The sequence below is a fragment of the Neltuma alba genome, unplaced genomic scaffold (genome assembly GCF_004799145.2).
Source record: "Neltuma alba isolate B1F8T4 unplaced genomic scaffold, ASM479914v2 tig00012505_pilon, whole genome shotgun sequence".
In the NCBI taxonomy this organism is placed as follows: Eukaryota; Viridiplantae; Streptophyta; class Magnoliopsida; order Fabales; family Fabaceae; genus Neltuma; species Neltuma alba.
This window is the reverse complement of record NW_021636973.1, coordinates 1,059,185-1,080,404: the sequence shown is the minus strand read 5'-3', so window position 1 is coordinate 1,080,404 and position 21,220 is coordinate 1,059,185. Positions and strand designations below refer to the sequence as shown.

The 21,220-nt window shown below is 35.2% G+C and overlaps 2 protein-coding genes across 12 annotated transcripts in view; both read right to left on the bottom strand.

Moving 5' to 3' along the window:
• Nucleotides 1-10,341, bottom strand: part of LOC114727698 (serine/threonine-protein kinase STY13) — a 21,862-nt gene extending 11,521 nt beyond the window's left edge. Inside the window, exons 1-2 of one of the 4 annotated variants that reach the window (XM_028914404.1) lie at nt 10,337-10,341; nt 2,002-2,568 (exon numbers count right to left, since the gene is read on the bottom strand). In XM_028914404.1, coding sequence (XP_028770237.1) covers nt 2,002-2,504 — 503 coding nt within the window. In that variant the 5' untranslated portion in view covers nt 2,505-2,568; nt 10,337-10,341. Of the gene's footprint in view, nt 1-2,001; nt 2,984-3,672; nt 3,865-10,336 lie in introns of those variants that run through there. The other 3 variants (XM_028914403.1, XM_028914401.1, XM_028914400.1) reach the window with 3 other exon arrangements.
• Nucleotides 7,840-21,220, bottom strand: LOC114727696 (DExH-box ATP-dependent RNA helicase DExH10). 8 transcript variants are annotated; one of them, XR_003738610.1, is made up of 20 exons: nt 20,038-21,220; nt 18,789-19,103; nt 18,595-18,699; nt 18,458-18,526; nt 17,338-17,505; nt 17,177-17,248; nt 16,965-17,081; nt 15,655-15,837; nt 15,388-15,546; nt 13,451-13,540; nt 13,256-13,348; nt 12,794-12,947; nt 12,561-12,709; nt 12,121-12,216; nt 11,545-11,637; nt 10,147-10,374; nt 9,461-9,730; nt 9,335-9,366; nt 9,196-9,262; nt 7,840-9,121 (listed from the first exon to the last, which is right to left on the bottom strand). XR_003738610.1 is itself a non-coding variant. In XM_028914399.1 (16 exons), the coding sequence occupies exons 1-16, from the start codon at nt 20,986-20,988 to the stop codon at nt 10,255-10,257; spliced, it is 2,934 nt and encodes a 977-aa protein (XP_028770232.1). In that variant the 5' UTR covers nt 20,989-21,220; the 3' UTR covers nt 9,785-10,254. The 8 variants fall into 8 exon arrangements, 1 of the variants encoding a protein (XP_028770232.1); XR_003738606.1 differs by having other exon boundaries at nt 9,196-9,366; nt 20,038-21,056; nt 21,155-21,218; XR_003738607.1 differs by having other exon boundaries at nt 9,196-9,371.

The following is a 21,220-nucleotide window of genomic DNA, read 5'->3' as shown; positions in this document are numbered from 1 at the left end:
GCATAGTTCTAGTGTGATAATAACGGTCAGTCTGTTATGAAAAATTGTTGAGGGTAAAACAAAAATGTCTTAAAAGCAAGCAAAAAAGCAATTTGATCTGAGAAAAGCTCATGATAGGTATGAAAAACTTAAGAGCCTAAATAATATTTTGACATAAGAACAACTATTTTACCCTATTCTTAAGTCTCTAAGACCTGATAGGACTTCCCTGATTGGGTTTTGCAGTGTCCTATTTTATATTGTTACTTACAACATACAGAAGTTCTATAAAAGCAGAAAAAATGTCGAAGGCACTTGCCTGGTAGTAGCTGGTTGAAGGCAACACCTCTGATAGTATGAGAGGTGCGAGCCTCGAATAGCACCTCGCCTCAGTGGCTTGGCCGCTGAGGCAGGCACCTTTGACTAATCCTCAACATAAAAAAGAGGGGGAAAGGGATTAAATACAGCAAATTTGTCCAATCTTTTCAAACTCATATATAGAGAATCTCTTAAATCAACCAATAGTAGAACTCAAAAGAAGCAATAAGCATAACCTTATACCATACAAGATGGACGGATAATGCTTTAACAAAATTGTAAATACATTAAAAGACCACAAAGTTTATATTATCCATTTTTAACTGCCAAAGGCTTTCAAATGTATGCAAACAAATAACTAGATCAGGCAACATTCCCATCAATTGTAGTTCCTATGATAGTGGAACTGTGATTGTAGTTCCTATGATAGCGGGACTGTGGTTCTTCCTTATTTTATGTTAATCTGTTAAGTTTTCCTGCTTTCGCACAACATTAGTTTCATTATTTTGGGTTAGTTAGTACATGGGACACAAGAAACCAAAATAAATGACATCATAAAAGCTGAGACTTGTTTAAACACTTTTCAGTACTCCAATTTTTTTTTTTTATTTACTACAAACTTCAAAAACAAGGCATAAAAACTTTAATATTTTACACATTTTATTTTTGCAAGATATATATATATTTTTTAAAAAAGTTCCTCTGAATTCGGCCTTTTGTTTCCCCCTTAAAATGCCATCATCTATCTCCTCAATCCGCTGAAGCTCAACTTTTTATTGTACATGGCACAAAATATTAGACACAACCTTGTTTTATTTTTATGTTTCTGGTAAAACAATTCTTATTAGGAAGAAAATCAGAATGCATCCAAAATATTTGTGAGGGAAATTTCTAGCTGAACATCATGGAAAGGCCATAAAAACTCATGCAATCCTATCCCTCACATAAAAGCTTTATTAATCACCCTTCTACTTATTGTCAACCAGCAGACCATCAAATCAGCTGCAAGCAATGAAGCACCAATACCAGCACATGAATGAGACACACTGACATATCTTGCATTTAAATGCACATTTAACTGTCATGTTGTATCTAATAGCAGTGTTCACTATGTGTCGCCAAAAGTCTCATGCATCTCAATCCCTTCTAGCACAGCCCTTCTTTAACCATATTCTTCCATCAACACCCTTTTTAACAATGAAAGACCCTAAAGCGTGACATATTAAATAAATAAATAAATAACTAAACCTTTACATGGCAACTAGAAGAAGCATATAATATGATATGCCATACCAGCTATAAGAGAATAGCTTGTTCTTTGTTCCACTTTAAACACAATGGCCTTTTGTGTGAAGGGTGAATTACAGATAACACAACAAAACAACTCATCAAACTCACTGCAACGACCTACGATTTTGAGATGCATTGACTCTAGACATTAAATAGCATAAAACAAGAGCAACAAGACAGAACTTTAAATCATTAAGTGGAGACCAATGAATTTCAATTACGTGCATGTTGGTTTGCGTAGACCAGCAGGCTCTCAAGGCTTAAGCCCAAGCTTGTTAGCAGCGTCTAGAGTATGCAGTTTCATCCAAGGCAAATAAAATATTTTACGCACAAACGAAAGATCACCATACACATAATTATAGAAATATAGAAGGGCAAGCACAAAAGGACAAAAAGATCAATAAATAGTCTTACGGAGCCATCCAACGATATGTTCCCGTCTCAGGTGTCATTCCTTCGGTTTGCACCTCAATCCGAGCAACTCCAAAGTCTGCAATTTTAATTGATTTGTCACCAAAAATTAAAAGATTGTCAGACTTGAGGTCCCTGTGGATCAATTGAAGACCATGAACATATGCCATCCCCCTGGCAACATCCAAAGCTTGTTTAACAGCTAATTTAAGGGGAACTGATCGATTTTGGCGCTTCATTAAAAACTGTCTAACTGAACCACCTTTAGCATATTCCGTTACAATGCACCAAACCATTGGCTTACGGCATGCACCAATAAAGCGCACTATATTAGGATGCTTTAGTGTAGCCAGCATCATGACCTCCTGCTGAAACTGTTGTTCCATCACCTGGGCCTTTGCTTGATCATTTTCAGGCCTCTCCAATATTTTGATCGCAACATCTTCATTATTGTAAGTCCCGCGGTATAGTTTCCCGAAAGCTCCTTGTGCAAAAGCCTCACCCATATTGAGCTTTCTCAAATCAATTGTCCACTCATCAAAATTGTCAAGGCCCTCAGTTGGGGAGCTGCTGTCCATTAGGGCTTGAGCCAAAGCATCATCACTCAGGGCATGTGTGACTCTTCCTCTACGATTCACACTATGGGCAACAGAGTAGTTATCATTGGCACGCCTTCGTAACCCTTGGTGGTTTAAAATGCGAGTATGAGAATCATTGGACCCAACACTGCTATTATCAATAGACATTGCAACAGATCCCCCACCATTGCTTGTTTGCATGCTTCCAATGCTGTCAACTGACATATTTGTACCATCTCCCAGCTTGTGGTAAAAGCCTTGAGAAAAATCATAATAACTATTATTATGCTTGTTTAGGTCTATTATACCAGGAAATTTTGCACCGCCTTCCAACATTTTTACCCCAGAAAAGCAAAGTTTTTGAGTATTGCTATTTCTTCAGCATCACAAATTGCAAAATAAACCACCTGAGCAAAACCCAAAAACCAAGACATGGGAAGGTAAGTTTTGAGAGCTTAAAATTCAATGCTTCAATTAACATGAGAAATGTAACCGCATGTTTCCATTAGACTTCTATTGAGCACACAGCCAAACAAAATCACCGAACTTTTTACACCTTCGAAATAATTTCCTGGATAATATTAAAAAGAGAAAAAATATCGCCGAATTCCAAAACATAGACTTCATCAAAATTCAAGAAAGGCGATTTGACCAATTAGGCTGACTTATCACAACTATCGACATTTTACTAAGACTGGAAATGATTCGCACATAAGCAAGAAAGACAAGGAAGGAAAACATTACAGAAGCCAAACATAACGATCTACAGCAAAACAATACAAGTGAGCAACCTTCAACGCAAATTGAAGACAGGACCAGCTTATGCAAACTAAAGCATGAGTATCTCAGAGATAATCAAATTTCCCAGAGAAAAAAAGCAACCAGCAAAAAGATGAAAATTTGAGCAAAACCACGGATTGAAGGTCATAAGCTCCAATACCCGAATTCCTCCTGCTAAATCAACTCCCCACATGAACGAACTTTCCAGTGATCTTATACGGAAAAGAAAAAAAAGACACGAAATACAGATACCATTGTGAACCCTAAATTTCATAATTACAGAATCAAAAGCTTAAAGAGGCGCGGCGTGACGTACCTTGAGAGGGCTTAACTACGCGAGCTCCGAGGGGAAAGTCATGAAAAAGCGGAGACAAGATCGAAAAGGGAAAGAATGAAATCGAAATGCGGAAGATTGCGCCCCCTGTAGTGTGTACGAAACGAAACGAAGCAAAGACCAAAGACCGAAGGAGGACTTTCTTTTTAACTTTTTTATTGCTGTGCTCTCAGACTCTTCCCCTTTTGCTTCTCTCTAGCTAGCGTTCCTGGTCCTGCCAGCAACGTGCTTGCTACACGTTTTTCGCTCATATCTTCTATTTTATGACTTGGGTTTTATTTACCCCTTGCCCGCTCCAGGGCGCTAAATGTGGGAGTGTGAGAATTTATTTCTTCCCCACCTTTTTATGAGGTACAACTAACCAAAATGTATAGTTGGCCGCAAAGAAATAACCGAATTACATAGATAAAAAATTAGTTAAGATTAATTAAAAATAATAAATGAGTAAAAAAAATGCAAGTTATTTTTTAAAAATATCTTTATTTATGAAAAAATTAGGTGAGAGAAAAAATGAGTGAAAAATTAGATGACAGAGAGTGAATGAGAATTAATTAAAAGTAAAAATGAAAAAATGCATTAAATATATAGATATTTTTAGTAGATTATAAAAAGAAATATACTTATTCAAACAATTAGAGCTTATATGATGGAACATAGGAAGTATTTTATTTTATCTCTGAAATTTGATAATTTTTTAAAATTATTTTTACGAATTATATTTAATAAAAAGGACTTTATACGATGTAATTTTTATTACAAGTGTTTATCAAAATCAACATGCATTTCTTTGTATAAATAGCTAACTTAGATTAAAAAAAATTATCGATTTTACTGTATTGAATTAGAACTGCATAATCTCAAATTTTGTAAATTAAATCAATCAGCATGATGAGAATACCACCCCATTAAATTTTCAGATATGGAGATAATCTACCAAAAATGACATGTATTATCGAGAATCTGTCCATTAATTTGTAGAATATTCCGTTTACCAAGTCAAATGGCATATGCCATTTTACAATATTTTTCAGACGGCAACAGAAAAAAAATATATTTGTCATAACCAGATGTATCATAAGATTTTCTATATTTTTAAACAGCAAAAGAAACTATAATATTTGTAATAACTATGGTGCGATCTTCCTGCCTAAGAGAATATTACAGGGTTTTACCTAACACATGCAAATTCAAAATAATCAATCATCATCAATCAACTAACTATCAACCAAATATATTCTTAAAAACTTCTAATATCCGGTTCATTTAAAAACAGGTCGGGTATAACATTATGACATCCAAATATATTCAATTAATGAGATTTGAATAATATTTTGATTGGGATTTGGATATATTGAATTAAATGAGGAGTATCATTATTAAATGTGACTCTAATTAGAGGTTTAAATAAAGAAATTAATAATTAATTTTGAATTTGAATAATATCTTAATTAAAATTTGAATATATTGAATTAAATATAAAGTATCATAATTAAATAGTATGATAATTGGGGGCTTAAATGAAGAAATGAATAATTAATTTTAAATTTTCATATGTTTCTTCTAATTTTTGAATCTCTAATTCAAATCTCACTTGAATGAATAAAAAAATCACACTTCTATAAGAAGTGAATCTTAAGCCACCTTAGATAATACAATTTATTTGAATTTAAAATTTAATCAAATATTCTCATTCGTACATCGCACGGAGAGAAATTTCTAGTTTTATATAAAAATCGTAAAAGTATAAATATCTCCATGAAGTTTTGTTAAAATTATAGAGCCAAACATTTATTTTGAGGGGTGTTTGGGTACCCTAATAATCACTTTTCAGAAGCACTTTTCTGCAAATCGAGACAAACTCTTTCACATATTTACCTCGTATACTGTAAAAGCACTTCTAAAACCATAGTTTTGATCTTACCCAAACACCCCCTTAATAGCACAAAGATTTTGTTTAAATATTAAAATGCTTTCTTTTATTAATTGAAAGGCAAAAGCATATTTTTAAATATGGTCCATTGATTTATAAATGATCTTTTTATTCATTTAATTCTTGTAATAACTTTATCTCAAATATTCTTTTGTAAAACTAAACTTAATGTATTAATAGAAAGAACTGAGGATAGCTTATCATTATTTAAAATCTAAACGCCAATTTATTCTATTAACAATGTTAAGATTGCAGTAAAAATACTTTATAAAATTAAGAGATTAAAGTAAAAACTTGTAAAAATTAAAATCTATCAATGCAGCCTTGCGTGATCAAAGTAAATAATTGTTCTTCAACAAAAGTAAAATGATTCAATAGAAAGGCCAGCCAATCACATTTGATCAAAATTATTTTGAAAAATTAAAATTAATAACTCTTCCTTATAATATAATTAGCTACTCACTCTTTCCCTTTAAAAAAAAGGATATTAATTTTTTATCAACAACAATTGTTAACTTCATAAAATATTAATTGCAATCTCCATTCCAGTAAACTCCTCTTCTCCTCCTGTGGTTAAAGAAACTTCACCCAGTGAACACTACATTTATCATCTGTGTGGAAGGTTTCCCTACTCTACTTTCATTCATGCTCGTGTCTGTAGGGGGCTGCTTGATACGAGGAAAATAGAGAGGAGGGAAAAGAAAAAAAAATTTAACGAATTTTATTTACAAAATTGGAGAAGTGAGATTATAAAATTTTAATAAAGAAAGTATATAAAATAAAAGAATGAGTAAAATTAATTAAAAACTTTTAACTCCTCTTATTCAATTTTTTTTAAATGAAACTCATTAAAATTTTTCATTCCTTTCTTATGTTCCCCTCGTATCAAGCCGAATCACGGAAAAACCCAGGTCCTCTCTCACTAACTTTCTCTCTCTAAAACACTTTCTCAGTATAGGAACCTCTGGATTTAATCCTCAAACCTCATCACAAATTACAAAATATAAGTAACTTTTTTGCCCCGGTGCAAAAGGATTGCTTCAAATAATTGTTACTCCCTCCCTTCTTTATTGTTTAAAAAAATAACTACTAGAATCACAGTTCAAACTGTTAGTTAAATTTAGTTTTAAAAAAATGTGTAAATTCTATACATTTTTTAATTATATCTTTATTTATTAAAAAAAAACACATAAGAGATAATAAGTAAAAATTTATTGCAAGGAGATAATAAGTGACATATAATTGATGGGCTTAAAACTTAAAAGACCCGTTTAAAATTTGAAACAAAAAATTTTATTTATTATAGTTAGGAATACCACTAAAAAAAAATAGTGTATCTTATAATAAGAGACAACCGAGTAACATGCAGCAATATAAATGGGTTGGGCTGGTATTGGATGGAGTATGTTTTAGGCTGAACAAATTGATATACTTTGAGGAATATTGGGCCTATGGAAGCAAATATGAGCATATCAGTTGTGAATTGCTTTTTCAATGGTTATCTTTTACCAAATGAGAGTTGGTTTTAAGGGAAAAACTAATCCCTCACAAGTCACAAGATAGCAAATTAAAGTTTAAATTTTCATTAAGAAAAATACCTACACAGTGTTTCAAATACAATTGCCTCTAATATGAGGATACATGCAGGTAGTGAAAAAATGGTTTTTTTTTTTTTTTACAGGAAGAGTATAATCCCTTACAACATGACGAACTAGGTTCAAATCCCTATTAAGAGGTATACATATTTAATACTCAGCAGTGTCTTGAATAGAATTGTCTCCGATTAAAGGATATTTATGTGTAGGGTAAAAAAAAAAATTGGACCCTACATAAATCAAAGGTTGTGGGAGAAGTTTATGACATACGCCAGTTTTTTGAGTCACACAGTGGTCCAGAGTGAGCTGAATTCATGATGGAGGGACGAGCCTTCGTGAACACGACGCAGTTACAAAAAGACTTTTTATTCTGGTTTTGGGGGGGAAAAAAAAGACACTAAACTTTCCACACTAGTGAAGATGCCTAAAAAATAATTTATTTCGTTAAAAAGCCCATTTTCTAATGACTTGTAAGAAAATGAATGAGGATGTAATTATTAGTGCCATGATAACACTAATACTCCTCATTATTTTTTCTACCTTTACACACTTTATTTTGGGCTTTTAGCACTTTATTTGAGTTAATTTGGATTTAATTGTTTGTTTTTGTGTTCGAGGGCAATATGAAAATTTTACTACTTAATTCTCACTTCCACTGAATCTACATTCTCAATAATGTTAGTTCCATTATTTTTATACGTCGATAACATTGGAGCATTGAAGAACTTCTTGTATCAATTGGTCACAAGCTAGCACATCGTGCCATTTTGGAGAAGTCCTTAGGAATAGAGATCAATCTAAGGGCAGAAAATGCAAGGGATGCAGCATGAGGGGGCATTAGGACAACCGAGATTTCTATGATGTTATTTTCGTTTTATCTTATTCAATAGGTTAACAATAGCTAGCATGATAATTTCTCTTGGACTAGTTCAATTAGTTTGCACATTTCTCACATTCATTCCCTCCCTTTTAATTTTCCATTTGGTCATTTTAAATTCCTCCCTTCCTCTCATAATTGCCGCCACCTCATCTAGATTTTACTCGCTTAACTTTTATTCTCTTGAACTCCACTAGAGCCTTACCACTCATGAGGGAACCAAGGGACACCATCAAATTCTCATCATTGATCTAAGCCTTGGAATATCAACCCCAAGTCACCCGCTTCCCTCTCATTCATCACACTTCTCTCTCCTCTTGGCCAAGAAGATCCGTCCAACATTCACTAAATCAATTCCATTTTCAAGCCACAATCTCATCATTCGCCTCGTTCTTCCATTACTCCATCCCTCATTCATCAAATTCACCTAGGTTTTGTGTTGTTGTCAAGCAATCCGGGGCAATTTTCTAGATCATCACGGGTTCATCTTCCCCTTCAAGTTTCATTCGTGGTGGAGCATTTTGGCTTAGATTGCCTGCAAGGATTCATAGTAGTGTTTTAGGGCCACAACTGCACTAATCTGGGACCGCCTCTTCAGAAAGGGATCACCTCACTTCTTCCATGGCACGCCTAAGATTCAGAATAGCGGCAAAGATTGGCATAGGACTACTTTTTCCTCATCAAACATAGCCAGAACCCATTATTCATTTTAATTTAAAACCTGGCCACATGCTGCTTGACCATAACTGTGTCTGAGGGGATTGGCCAGGCTTGCCCCATCTCCGGTTGCAGATAGTGTAACTGTCACATGAAACAACTGCCCGAACTCTCCGTTACAATGACCCAGAGAACCGGCAAACAGGAACGCCAGGAATTTAATCTGATATATGCATCGGGGTCATGATTCTGCAACTAGTAACAGCCAAGCCACCAATGAGTTGGATTCCATGTTGCCTGTGTAATCAAGAAACGCTCGACCCAGCAGTTAGGGACTGACCAGTAGATGCACAGCATTTTGCAAAGCTTGCTCTGCAATGTGCAGAAATGAGAAGAGATAGGCCACACCCTGGCAAAGCAGTATTATCTCAGAACAATTAACTCACCATTTGCAGTGCCTTTCGTGATGTTTGGACGCAGAACGGGTTTCATGATCAGAATCGCAGTCATATCCTGAAATTCCACTTTTCAATTCAGTCGCTGAACTCTCACTATCACATATGAATTCAATTAGAGTCCACGAACATGATCCTCACACCGTTCAACTTACTGTCCTGCTGTACTGACCAAATTTGCATATAAGAAAACTGCTCATCCATAATATATTTAGTCTGAGGTGGATATAATTGTAGAGCAGGGTAGCTTATATACCTCTTCATACGTATACAAAGCTCCCCAAAAACAGTTTAGTTATTTGATGGTCAAATGATATTCAGGCTGAAGCTACCACCTTCTCCCAGACTTCAAATTAAACAAGGCACTGGCTCTCATGAATTAGTTGGCCAGTCTTCATACGAGATTTAATTGCAGAAGAGCTAAATGCCACAAATTTATCACACTCTCTTTTAATGACGAAGTATGAAGTTGGCTAAATTGTCAAAATGTAAACCCAGGCTTACGGTCATTCTAATTTTGCCTTCTCTATTCAGCAGCCGTGCCAACAAAATTAGCAATGAATCAGCGTGGCTCAATCAATCAGAATTTTCAAAATAATCACTAAAATAATAAATTGGTAGTCAAAATTTAACTTCAGAATTTTCATCAATTACAAACTGAGACTACAGACTGCAATAAGCCGCATCTACAACTCGATGACTCAGTTCACAGTAATTTCTGTGTGTCTGCATCCCCAAGGCCAAGCCTTCTGTAGCTAGACTTGAATGTGATTCATTCCATCGCTAAGTAAACTTGATGTATTAAAGATTTCCGGCCATTCTAGACTCAATGATCAAAATTTCCTTTCTCTCTGATTTAATCTATTCCTTTAACATTGGTGACTGTATGCAAAGTGCACAACAAATATACAAGCGAAAGCAAAGAAAAGGAATTCAACGCACCCAGAATGGAGACAGAAAACTTCTGCCAGAACATCTGATTTGTGAAGAATGCAGTGATACATGGGTGGATGAACGACAGATTTACAGCATAGCCTGCAGGGAAACAAATCACAGATAGAGAGAGTTTGCAAACATAATACCTCGGCGAAGGCTTTCACTTGCTGCTGCAAAAGTTCTTTTCCAAGTCAACCTCCCCCACTGCCTCTCAGCAGCAAGTTTTACTATCCACTTGGCCAGTTACTTTGGCAAAGCTTTAGCTACTAAGATTTGTTTGGTAGCTCATTCCAACCAAAATGTCAACCCTTGGCCAGTTACTTTGGCAAAGCTTGAGCTACTAAGATTTGTTTGGTAGCTCAATCCAACCAAAATGTCATGTAGTTATAAACGCCAACTGAAATTCAACTTCCAATAATTATGAAATTTCTCCCAGCAGTCATTAAATCGAGCTCCTTTGCTTTTTTTTCTTTTTAACCACCTATAATCTCAAGGAGGAGTTTACAACAGATGTTGAAGTTTCTATATGTAATATTGAGAAGAATGAAACGCAGGACCATCAAGCAAACGCTCAATAGAGACAGATTATTTGCACTGTAGCTAAAACAAAAATCAAATTACCAATCACAAATGAAGCCACGATCTCAAGTTCCATAGTTATCTTCTTCAAAAAATTGAATGCTAATAAGTAAGAACATAATACATCAAGATTATAATAGTCATTTGATCCTAAGCCATGCATGCAACAAATTCTTACTAGGTAACAGCAAGTATCACCAAACAGAAGAAACAGGCCAGAGGGATGAGAACTGATTAGCCAACTGCATAAAATACTGGCAGAGATACGAAAGCAATCCCATGGATCACTAGGGATCTCTAACAGCCAATGCAGATACAGTTACAGTAATAGATATTGGATAATAATACTTGCGAATAGCCGAATACCATTCCCAGAAGTAATATCTAGCTCTAATGATCAACAAATCAACATTCAGCTCTAGGATTTTAAAGTTCTCCTTCATACTGAATGGAGTAAGTTTGAATATATCAGCTATCCACAAGCACACAAGACTTGAATTATCTGATTACATGTCCAGTTAGTTTTTACCTTGTGATCTCAAGAAACTCTTCAGAAGACAGAACAAAAGTGCAGCCAAGTAAGTTCAGAAAGTTCATAGTTGCAAATTGCTTAGAAAAGCATTAATATATAAAATTGCAAAAAGGTTTCATATCAACAACCCAAGTTTTAAGGTAAAAACTCCAAGACAATCTGACGAATGGAAAATATATGAGTATCAAAATACATAAAGTGTACAAAACCAATACTTCACATATTTCACACATGCATGGAATCAAAATCCAAGTCCAAAAAGCATAAAAACATCAAATATGAGCAGACCATACCTGATTCAAAAATTCATCAAGCCTTCTAGCACTCCTAATGATACTCCCCTCAAAGATATCAGTCATTTGTATAACATCAGCAAAACTTGCTCCCTGGGAGAAGAATTTTAAAAGGATAGACATACATCAACTTACAAAACAAGCGTACAAATCATTATCCCTTTTCTCCCACATAAAGGAGTATGTACACTTGCCAGAAATCTTGATCCAGCTCAGATGTGATATACTATACATCAAGTCCAGGATTAATATTTAGAATCTATTAGTATCATGGCTAATACAGTCAAGTCCGTAGCATAGATAGACACTACAGACACTGCTAGGGTATTAAACCAAGGATATCAGATCAAAGTTTCAAATCAACATAGCAAAAATCAAGTGTTGTGATTTATGGACGCTCATGTCAATATTCAATGACGGTAATCTGATAATAGCATACAACAGCAAGAACAACATCAAGTGTTGTGACAGTAGTGACAATTTATACAGCAACGTGATCTTAATAAAAAATCAAACAAAGGACTTACAATTAAGAAGTAGAAAAGAATATCAATCCAAAATTTAGGGAAAACTAACCTTTGACCAAGAGTATATGACATCCATCAAGTAAGGCCTCACTGTGGACTCCACATACTCGTCCACATTTATATCCAATTTGCATTCATGTTGTATCTGTCACCAGAATGCAAACGTATTCATCACTGCTGAATTTAGTGAAATCAGCTAAGCATTTGACACTTAGCTTCAACTTTATTCAAGGGGTCTAATCAGTACATATAGAGCCCTAATTAAGGTAAATTAAAGAAAAAAATAAAATATATGAAAAGATAAAATTAGATATTATCTAATCTAACCTATCCCAGAGATTAAAAAAAAACTAATTAACATAACATGAAAGCAACACTAAATGAAAGCAAAATTAATAAGTGAGCTCAACTAGGTGGGCTTGGCCCTGCATCGTTCAACAATCCCATAATGCACACTCAAGAAATATCAAAAGTTTAATTATAAAACACCTCTGCTATTCTTCTTGCGCTGTCTTGAAGCTGCTGTAGGGGTCTAGCAAGCTCTGTCCTCAATTGTATCTGCTCATTTGATTTATCTCCCGGAATAAAACAACTTGCAAGGGCAGCAACTTGATGATGGTCAAGATCATTAAATGTACCTAATTGGATAGGGGAAACGATGGCTTCAGATCATGCAACATAATATCATGCAGACTTACTATGGAAAAATATGTGTCAATTACCATTAAACATTAATTCAGTGACAAGAAGCTCATCGCCTGTGTCAACCAAGCAGGCTGCCCGTCCCTTCAACTGAACTACACCATCGGCATCAATATGACCAAGCTTCTTTAAAACTCGAGAGCGGTTCTTGAGCTCCTCACGAAATTTTTGCAGCTGAAAGGTTAATGGAATTATAAATACATGCATAAGTAGGAATAGAAGAGTAAGATTATGTAAGAGACATAATAATTTCGTGCTTAAAATTTGAGACATTTGTCACATTGTAGCTTTTTCATTTAGGTTACTTTTGCCACGAGTTTGAAACCCCATTAATATTCATGAGGACGGGGGAGGTGAAATGATATAATGGCTTCCACAATGATGTCTTTAGTATCTTGACCCCCGTCCATTGATAACATAAGACCCAGCTGGATAATTGAGTCACAATATACCAAATAGAGAAGCTTCAACAAATCGAATACCTGGGAATCACGCATTTTTGTCTTGAGTTGCTGAATTTCATGATTCACCTCTGCTTTCCTCTGAAAGCATTTAATTTGATCCACATCTTGATGCTACAATGTACTAAAATGATTAGAGAAGCTCTCACCAAGTATTATAAGCATGAGATTCAAAACTAAGAGAATAGGAAACATATGGATATTTTTTTCACAAACCTTATGCAAAGGATGAGCATATAACTTTTTCTCAAGTTCCTCTATTTGATTGACAAGATCAACAATTTCTGGATCTCGTATGTCCATGTCCTGCATGCAAAATTCAGAATAGGATTTTCATTAACTACAAAAAAGGGCCACTACAAGATTCTTATAGGAGTGGGATAGCTTGTGAGATCTTTGCCTCTCTATCACAATAAAAAAGAAAATAAATCAGAAAATATTACAAAAATAGAAACTTAAATATAAATTCCTGAATCTTTGTAACAGAAACAGGAATCAAAATAGAAGGAGAAAAAGAAGGATCTGACATCAAATATAAAATTTGGGCCAAGATATTGGACGCATGATAGCCCATATACTAGGCCACACCACACAGACAAACATCACTTTAGACTCCATATAACATAATCTGCAAGTAATGTTGTGATTCTGTGTCCTAAAATATTATGGGTTGAAAGCAAACTGGGAAAATGAAGCAATAATGAGAAATTGAAAGGGTTTAAAAAAAAAATACAGGAAAAACGTAAAAGGTTAGCTATCATATTCAAATATCAGGACACAACTACGGAGAAGCAAACTTAAGGAAGACAGCAAAAAGAGATGGAAAAGCTGTAACATCTGTATTAAACCTGAATCATTCATTAGATAACAAACATTAGAAGCTCTATCTTTCAGCATGTAAAAGCACAATGACTCAGGTAATTTGTTCTCGTTTTTACACAACCAATAAAAGTAATGTTCAAATAGTATTTCCTGTATTGGAAATGCAGAGTTTTCTCCACAAAAATGCTCATTAGGTGTTAGAGAGGTGCAAAAAGCATCTGACAAAATATCACATGCTTAGGTTTAAATTTTCATGCTAGAATTATGATAAAAATTTGTTCATGAGCCTTCACTTGACAGATTAACCTTTTGAAATGAAATAGACCTAGTGTGGTGCCAAAGTCTCTTTATCAAGTCTAAGTTTGATCCTAACTTGTTCTCCATTTTCTCAATAAAAATTTTCATCATAGAGATCATACTACAAACTATTCACAAATTTTCACTTAAGAGCTAATTTTTATAAGTTGACATGATGCTAGCATTCCTTTCTAATAAGAAAACAATTAGCGATTAAGTTATACTTGACGGCGCATCAAACCTGAAAGAAATGTTAAAGCAAATAGCAAAATGTGAATTTTATTTCATCACTGCAGTAATTTTATATTAACATAAAATAAAAAAGTTAACTACATACTTACAATTTTCATTTAAATAATATTTACCTTCAAATGAGAAAGTTGCAATTTTTTTCATTAGAAATATATAATTTAAATGTCTATGTCAATTTCTCATTTAAAATATTTTACTTTATCTTTTTCAATTTTAAAAAGAAAAAAATCTCAAACAGTTGGGGAATGATGACAAGTCACGAGGCATTCTGAAGAAGGCACTGGAGATATTCAAGAGGGGACAAGATGCTGATGTCTTGGGGATATAAGGGATATAATAGCAAGAGCAAAACGACAAAACGAAAAGGAGGGGGTAGAGAATAGAGGGCAAACGGAGACGCCAATAAAGACACTCAATAAATTTCTGGTTAACAGAAAGGTGCCAGTCAAGGAAGTGCCATCCAGACAGCCACGTAGCATTCAGAAGCATCAGTACTGTAGCTGATGCTTTCATCAGCAAAAGATCCAACACAAGTGGCATTTTCCACAAAAGTTCTGATATTTGAACTAAATTTTCCAATGGATAAAGGAAAAATAAGCCAGCGTGGAAAACAAACATAAACCTTGTAATGTGTTTAAAAACTAATATTATTCAGCTCAATCAACCCATGCATGTAATCGTAAACCCCACATTATGATGTCAAAATCTCTCACTGCCCAACTCACAATGCACTTGAGAGATGAACCAGCAAATTATGATAAATAAATCTGAAAAAGTCTTACTTTCACAGGGTTAAGCTTTGGAAGACCTTGAGGAAAACGATTCCCCAGCTCCTGTACAGCAAGCAGTATACTTTGTCTTGCTTCCAAGGGTCGTAGATCAGGAGGTATAGAAATCCTCAATTTACTAAGGGCAGAAATTAAGGGTAATTGAACAGGGACCTAACACAAAAGGATGTGATCAAGGGTAAGTAACAAAAATTTCCACATAGATGGAGTTACAAAAAGAAACATAGAAATGTAACGTTACCATATCAAATGCCAACTCACCACATGCATTTCGCCTTTCTCCCCAGGACAGGGTTGACAAGGTTTTGGCCGTGAACTATTATCAGTTGAACCAGGCGAGCAATGTAGTAAAGTATCGACTATATAACCACCACCAGAAGGTTTCTTAACAACATTAACCACAACCCCCCAGCCCCAATCAGTTCCTCCTTCTCTTATTTTGACCTGTTAGCATCAAGTTACTGAGTATACTGCTAGAGAATGATAAGAAAAAGATATAGATCATCCTAAGTGAAAAATTTGTCTTGAAAACGGACTGAAATTTGCAGGATTAGTAGACAGACAATATGCTAAATGAGTTTTCCTCGCACGTTCACATATGTAAAGCATTAATTATTGGAAATCAATATTGTAGAAATCATGGCTGACAATTCAAATAATCCAATTTACGATGATCAACAGCAATGACAACACATTTCAGAAGTTGGCGCCAAAAACCACCATTATTGCAGCGGAGAATCAAATTTACAAGTCTTGTAGTGATCTTTTTTTTTTTTTTTGGGGAAGGTGAGCAGCTAATATTCATTCTCAAAAATCAAAGATAGCTTACAACTAAAGAAGGGGCATTCCCCTTTTTATATACCAAAGCAAGGGAAGGCATCAAGATAATTTGAACCTAAGCTCTATAGCTTTAAGACCCATTTGGAATAGCTTATAAATAACTTTTTAATCGTAATTTATGGAACACAGGGTAAGTACGTGAGAAAAGTTTTGTTTCGGTTTACATGAAACCTGCTTATAAGTGCTTTTAAATGCCATCCCAAACAAGCCCTGCCTATTTTTGCTTACTAGCAAGTGTTCCCATCTAATCTTCAGTTGATTAATTACAATAAAACAAAGACCATCACAACTGGAATTTTCATACTTAAAGATAACAACATACCTAGATTGCCATATATTATGAGATATTGTACAAAACATAGCAGGAAGATCACCCATTTCTTGTGCATTAATTGTGTAAACGCATGCTACCATGTCATAATGCTCTAAGAACCAATGTCAAAATCCACTCATTGCATCATACCCTTTCAAGATATTAGATGAGATGCAACATTCAAAGGAAAGATGGTCGAAAGTTTCAGGAATATCATTGCAAAGAGTACATAAAACATTTTGCACTAGATTTATTCTGATCATTCTGTCTTTGATACGCGATTTGCCATGGAAAGCAGGCCAAGCAATAAAAGACATTCTTGGGAGATAGTATCCATTCCAAACAATGCAAGACCAATGAACAAAAGGATAGAATAGGTTGTATAAAAGCGGATTGCTGTGCCCTAATTATCACTTACCAATCGACCTGGAAGAAGAAAATAAAGTATTCTTTCAGGCCTTATTATTTGTGACATCATCTTCCTCTCAAGTTGTGCTATTTCCAGCTTAAGTTTATGATATTCTGCCACTTCAGCCTACATATATTATAAACTTATAACACATTAGCATGGTAATCCAACGCAAAACACACAACAGACAACAAAATTGAGGGCCCTGCAACAAAGATTACCTCCCCTGACGCATCAAGCAAGGCTGCTTCCTCCTCCAGCTTTGAAACCCTTTTCCCTATATCAGGTAAGGCCTGAACCAGAATGACGAGTTTGTAAGTTATGAATAACCATGTAACAAACTTTTATCAGACAATTAGATCAGAATGGTTCAATGGGAAACCTTTTCATACTGAAACTGATGAAATGAATTCCTTATTACGTGTTCAGCAGTGAACTGTCCCTCTGCACGGCTCATCAAATTTAAAATTGAGTAATAGCTTAGCCTGAATGTACTGACTAACGGAGCAGGTTTGCCCAAAACCATGTCCTTGAGGGTATTCATTTCCATCTGTGCAAAATAGTGACATCAATATCAATATTGAGTTAAGGAAATACCACTTAGTTTTCAAAGACCCTCCAAAATCAAACAAAAGACTTATTTCGTCTCAGAAATTAAAAGAATGAGATCCAGAAAGAAAACTAAATAAATAATAAGCTTATCTCAAGCCCAACCAAATGAGGAAAGGTCACTCAAATAAAAATTATGTAAACCTTCAGAATAAAGATTTCTTCATAAAAGGTTATTTTAAGCGTAGCTTTTAAATAAATATGCAGGGAAAATGAGTGTGTGTGTGTGTGAGTGAGTGAGTGAGTGAGTGTGTGTGTGAGGGAGAGGGGGAGACGGAGTAACAACAATGCCCCCAACCCCCACTTAATGGAGTCCCTACGTGACTTTTATAGTGACCATGGCAACATCAACCACGACTAAATATTATGTTCCACTTCAAAGTAAATAACATGTCCAAAGAGCTATCAAAGTGTTTATTTTTTCAAGCTGGGGTGCAGTGATGCAGTTGAAAACTGATAAGAAAAGATTTTAAGCAGTAGTGTGTTGTAAATACATGATACACACACATGTAATTATGTATTTAAGTTTTGATAGGAAAGTCATGGTGGAAATAAGAAAACTTAACTTCTGAAATACGAAAATTAATAAAAATTTAAAAATTAGTTTCATTATTTTGTTTGCATTCAAACCTCTCGCTGGAGTTATCTGTTTTGAAGATGAGGATTTTTTTTTTTTAAATGCACTTTAAAAATGAATATGAAATCAACATTTCCTGATATCCTGGCCAGCAACTGATAATATTATAAAATTAAAGATAAGGTTAGCCTAGGTAATTTTCAAAATCATGCGATTAAGAATAAAGGAAAAGCAAGTTCCCCAAAAATAACTAATTCAAACAGAAACAAGGGTAAATCATCGCGCACAAAAGGGTTTTGCATAGCAGTAGACCCACCTGCTCATCAACCATAATGATGCAAATTCCACGTTCATCTTTGCCACGACGACCAGCCCTTCCACTCATCTAGAAGTAGCAATATTTCAATAATGATGAGCTGCAGTGGCAGATAGATTGAATGAATAAGCACTCACCTGGATATATTCACCAGATCCAATATAACGGTGGCTATCACCATCCCACTTCTTAACAGCTGTGAACACAACAGTTTTTGCAGGCATGTTCAAGCCCATTGCAAACTGGAAAATAATAACAATACCTTAGAAAACCACTCCAAAAGGAATATAAAATAACCAGGAAGAAAAATGAAAACTGGACATAATCTTACAGTCTCAGTGGCAAAGAGAGCCTTCACAAGGCCTTCCTGGAAAAGTAGCTCAACCAATTCTTTAACAACAGGAAGAAGGCCAGAATGATGAACAGCAACTCCTCGCTGAAGAAGTGGCAACATCAATTCAATAGCAGGTAAACTCCTGTCTTCTTCATTCAAACAGAGTACTGCATTACGGAAAACATGTTCGACTGTATCCTTTTCCTCTTGGGTATTGAAATCTAGCTTGGACATAGACATGGCATGTTGCTCACATTCTCTTCGACTGAAGCTGAAGATGATAACAGGTTGGAATTTTCGTTCCATGATCATCTATAATGAAGAAGCATTCCAGTTCAAACAAAGGGTGAATAGGAGAAGTTAATGAATATAAAGCAATGTAGTTTAGTAGGGAAGGAACGGAAGTTAGGAATTCAACAATTAGTTATCAACGACCCATCTCTTAATTCACTTATTCAAGGTATAACTTTTTTCCATAAGTGTAAATTCCTTATCTTTAAGTAAATTACAAAGAAGACATAGCAGCTAGAACAAAAAAGATTCAGCTGCTAAAATAAATAGAATAAAATATCTGAATTTCAAACAAAACTACAGGATTATTCAAATACCAAAATGTATATAATCTCATTCTTAACATGAGCTCAATGCAGGGTAACAACTATGCCTAAAATGCCCATGTCATAATTATATACATGAATCAAGAGATGCATTAAAAGGTCACTTCTCATAATCTTGTTATCATAATAAGAATCTCCCAAAATGACTTGGTGTTGATTTTGACATGAGCCCAGTGTAGATGAACAACTGTTACACCCAAAATGGTCACTTAGAGAGCTTTGACACAGTAGTCAAGCTGACATCATGCAGCCCCATGGTCTCAAATTTGAGTTGTGGAAATTGCAAAACTGCTGAGTAAGTCTAAATACAATAGACCCAAAGTGGGTCCAACACTCCCTAGACCCTACGCATTCCTTTACCAAAAATGCCCACTTCACAGTTAAATAGATACACTAAAGAACTGCTAAGAAGTGAATCATTGTGGAGAACTTCCATGAGTGACATATGATTTTTGTAGTTTTCTAAATACACTTCCACACTAACAAAAAAAAAAAAAAATCTCATCTTATAAGTAACAAGGATTAGTGAAAATCACATTTTAGCATTTGCAATTTCCTACTCACACACCACTCTGTTAAGACCCCTGATAACACCACGGGAAAAAATGCAATACAATGGAAGGGCTGACCTTCACTATCTTGTATATATCGGAACCACCAGATGCAGACCCGCCTTTTGCAGTTTTCCCATTAGATTTTGCACTTCCCAGTTTCTGCTTAGAAAAGGTATCCTGCAATTTCACAAAATTATCTTCCCTGAATTGCTCATTCTCATCTACTACTAAATACAAGCCACTACCACCCATGGGGAACACGTAATGCTGCAAAGGAGTTGGTCGGAAATCAGTATAGACCACATGACAAGGCTGTTTGTGCAGGTTACATATCCATTCCGCAAACTCCGTGGCATTTGACATGGTTGCCGATAGAAAAACCATCTTGATAGCTGGGGGCAAAAATATTATGCTCTCTTCCCAAACAACCCCTCTTTCACGATCTCTCATGTAATGAATTTCATCAAATATAACCCATGCAACTTCCTTTAAAACCTCAGAACCCCTGTATAGCATTCCCCTAAGAATCTCTGTTGTCATTACTAGACAACTAGCATTAGGTGAAATAGTAACATCACCGGTCATCAACCCTACATCTTTGAACTCCTGACTAAGTTCTCTGTACTTCTGATTACTTAAAGCTTTGAGGGGCGAAGTATATAAAACCCGCTGCTTGTCCCTAAAAGCCATTGCAATAGCATACTCAGCAACAGCAGTTTTACCAGCAGAAGTATGTGCAGAGACCAAAACAGACTCGTTTCTTTCTAAACAGGCAACAGATACCTGCTGAAAAGGGTCGAGCGTGAAAGGATATTGTTTTGCCATCTCTCCGTTATACACAGGATTTGACAGAGTGCCATAAACTGATTCATCCTTGAATGAAACGTGCCCACTGGGAACAGCCACTTCATGCACGCATGTTCGCGCCAAATTGCGGCGTTTATTTGAGAGGGTCTGTTGAGTTGAAACCTCATTGAGTTGTGAATCCTCTGCTTTCCGTTTTCCAAGAGACGGAGAGTCACCCATTTTCTCAGTTCCCAAACTTAGTGGAGTTTCAGGTTATAACTGATTACAAAACTCTTGCCTAAACTATTCTGCCAAAGATTAACCACAACTATTGATAGTGTGAAACGATAAAGAGCAATGTAAGAAGCCACCAGCTACAGCGAGCAAGAAAGTCAATGAAACTTACGTAGCATCCATGGCAGAAAGCATAAGCTGGGATTTAGGACCATGATAAACCCTAATTTGATTTTGT

What these genes read in the sequence shown, in the direction of transcription:
- LOC114727696 (XM_028914399.1), bottom strand. Translation starts at nt 20,988, where the DNA reads ATGGGTGACTCTCCGTCTCTTGGAAAACGGAAAGCAGAGGATTCACAA. An exon ending in AGAAAGGCGAAATGCATGTG is followed by an intron (nt 15,547 to 15,654) that starts GTGAGTTGGCAT and finishes CTTTTGTGTTAG; the next exon opens with GTCCCTGTTCAATTACCCTT. An exon ending in TCATATACTCTTGGTCAAAG is followed by an intron (nt 11,638 to 12,120) that starts GTTAGTTTTCCC and finishes TTCTTCTCCCAG; the next exon opens with GGAGCAAGTTTTGCTGATGT.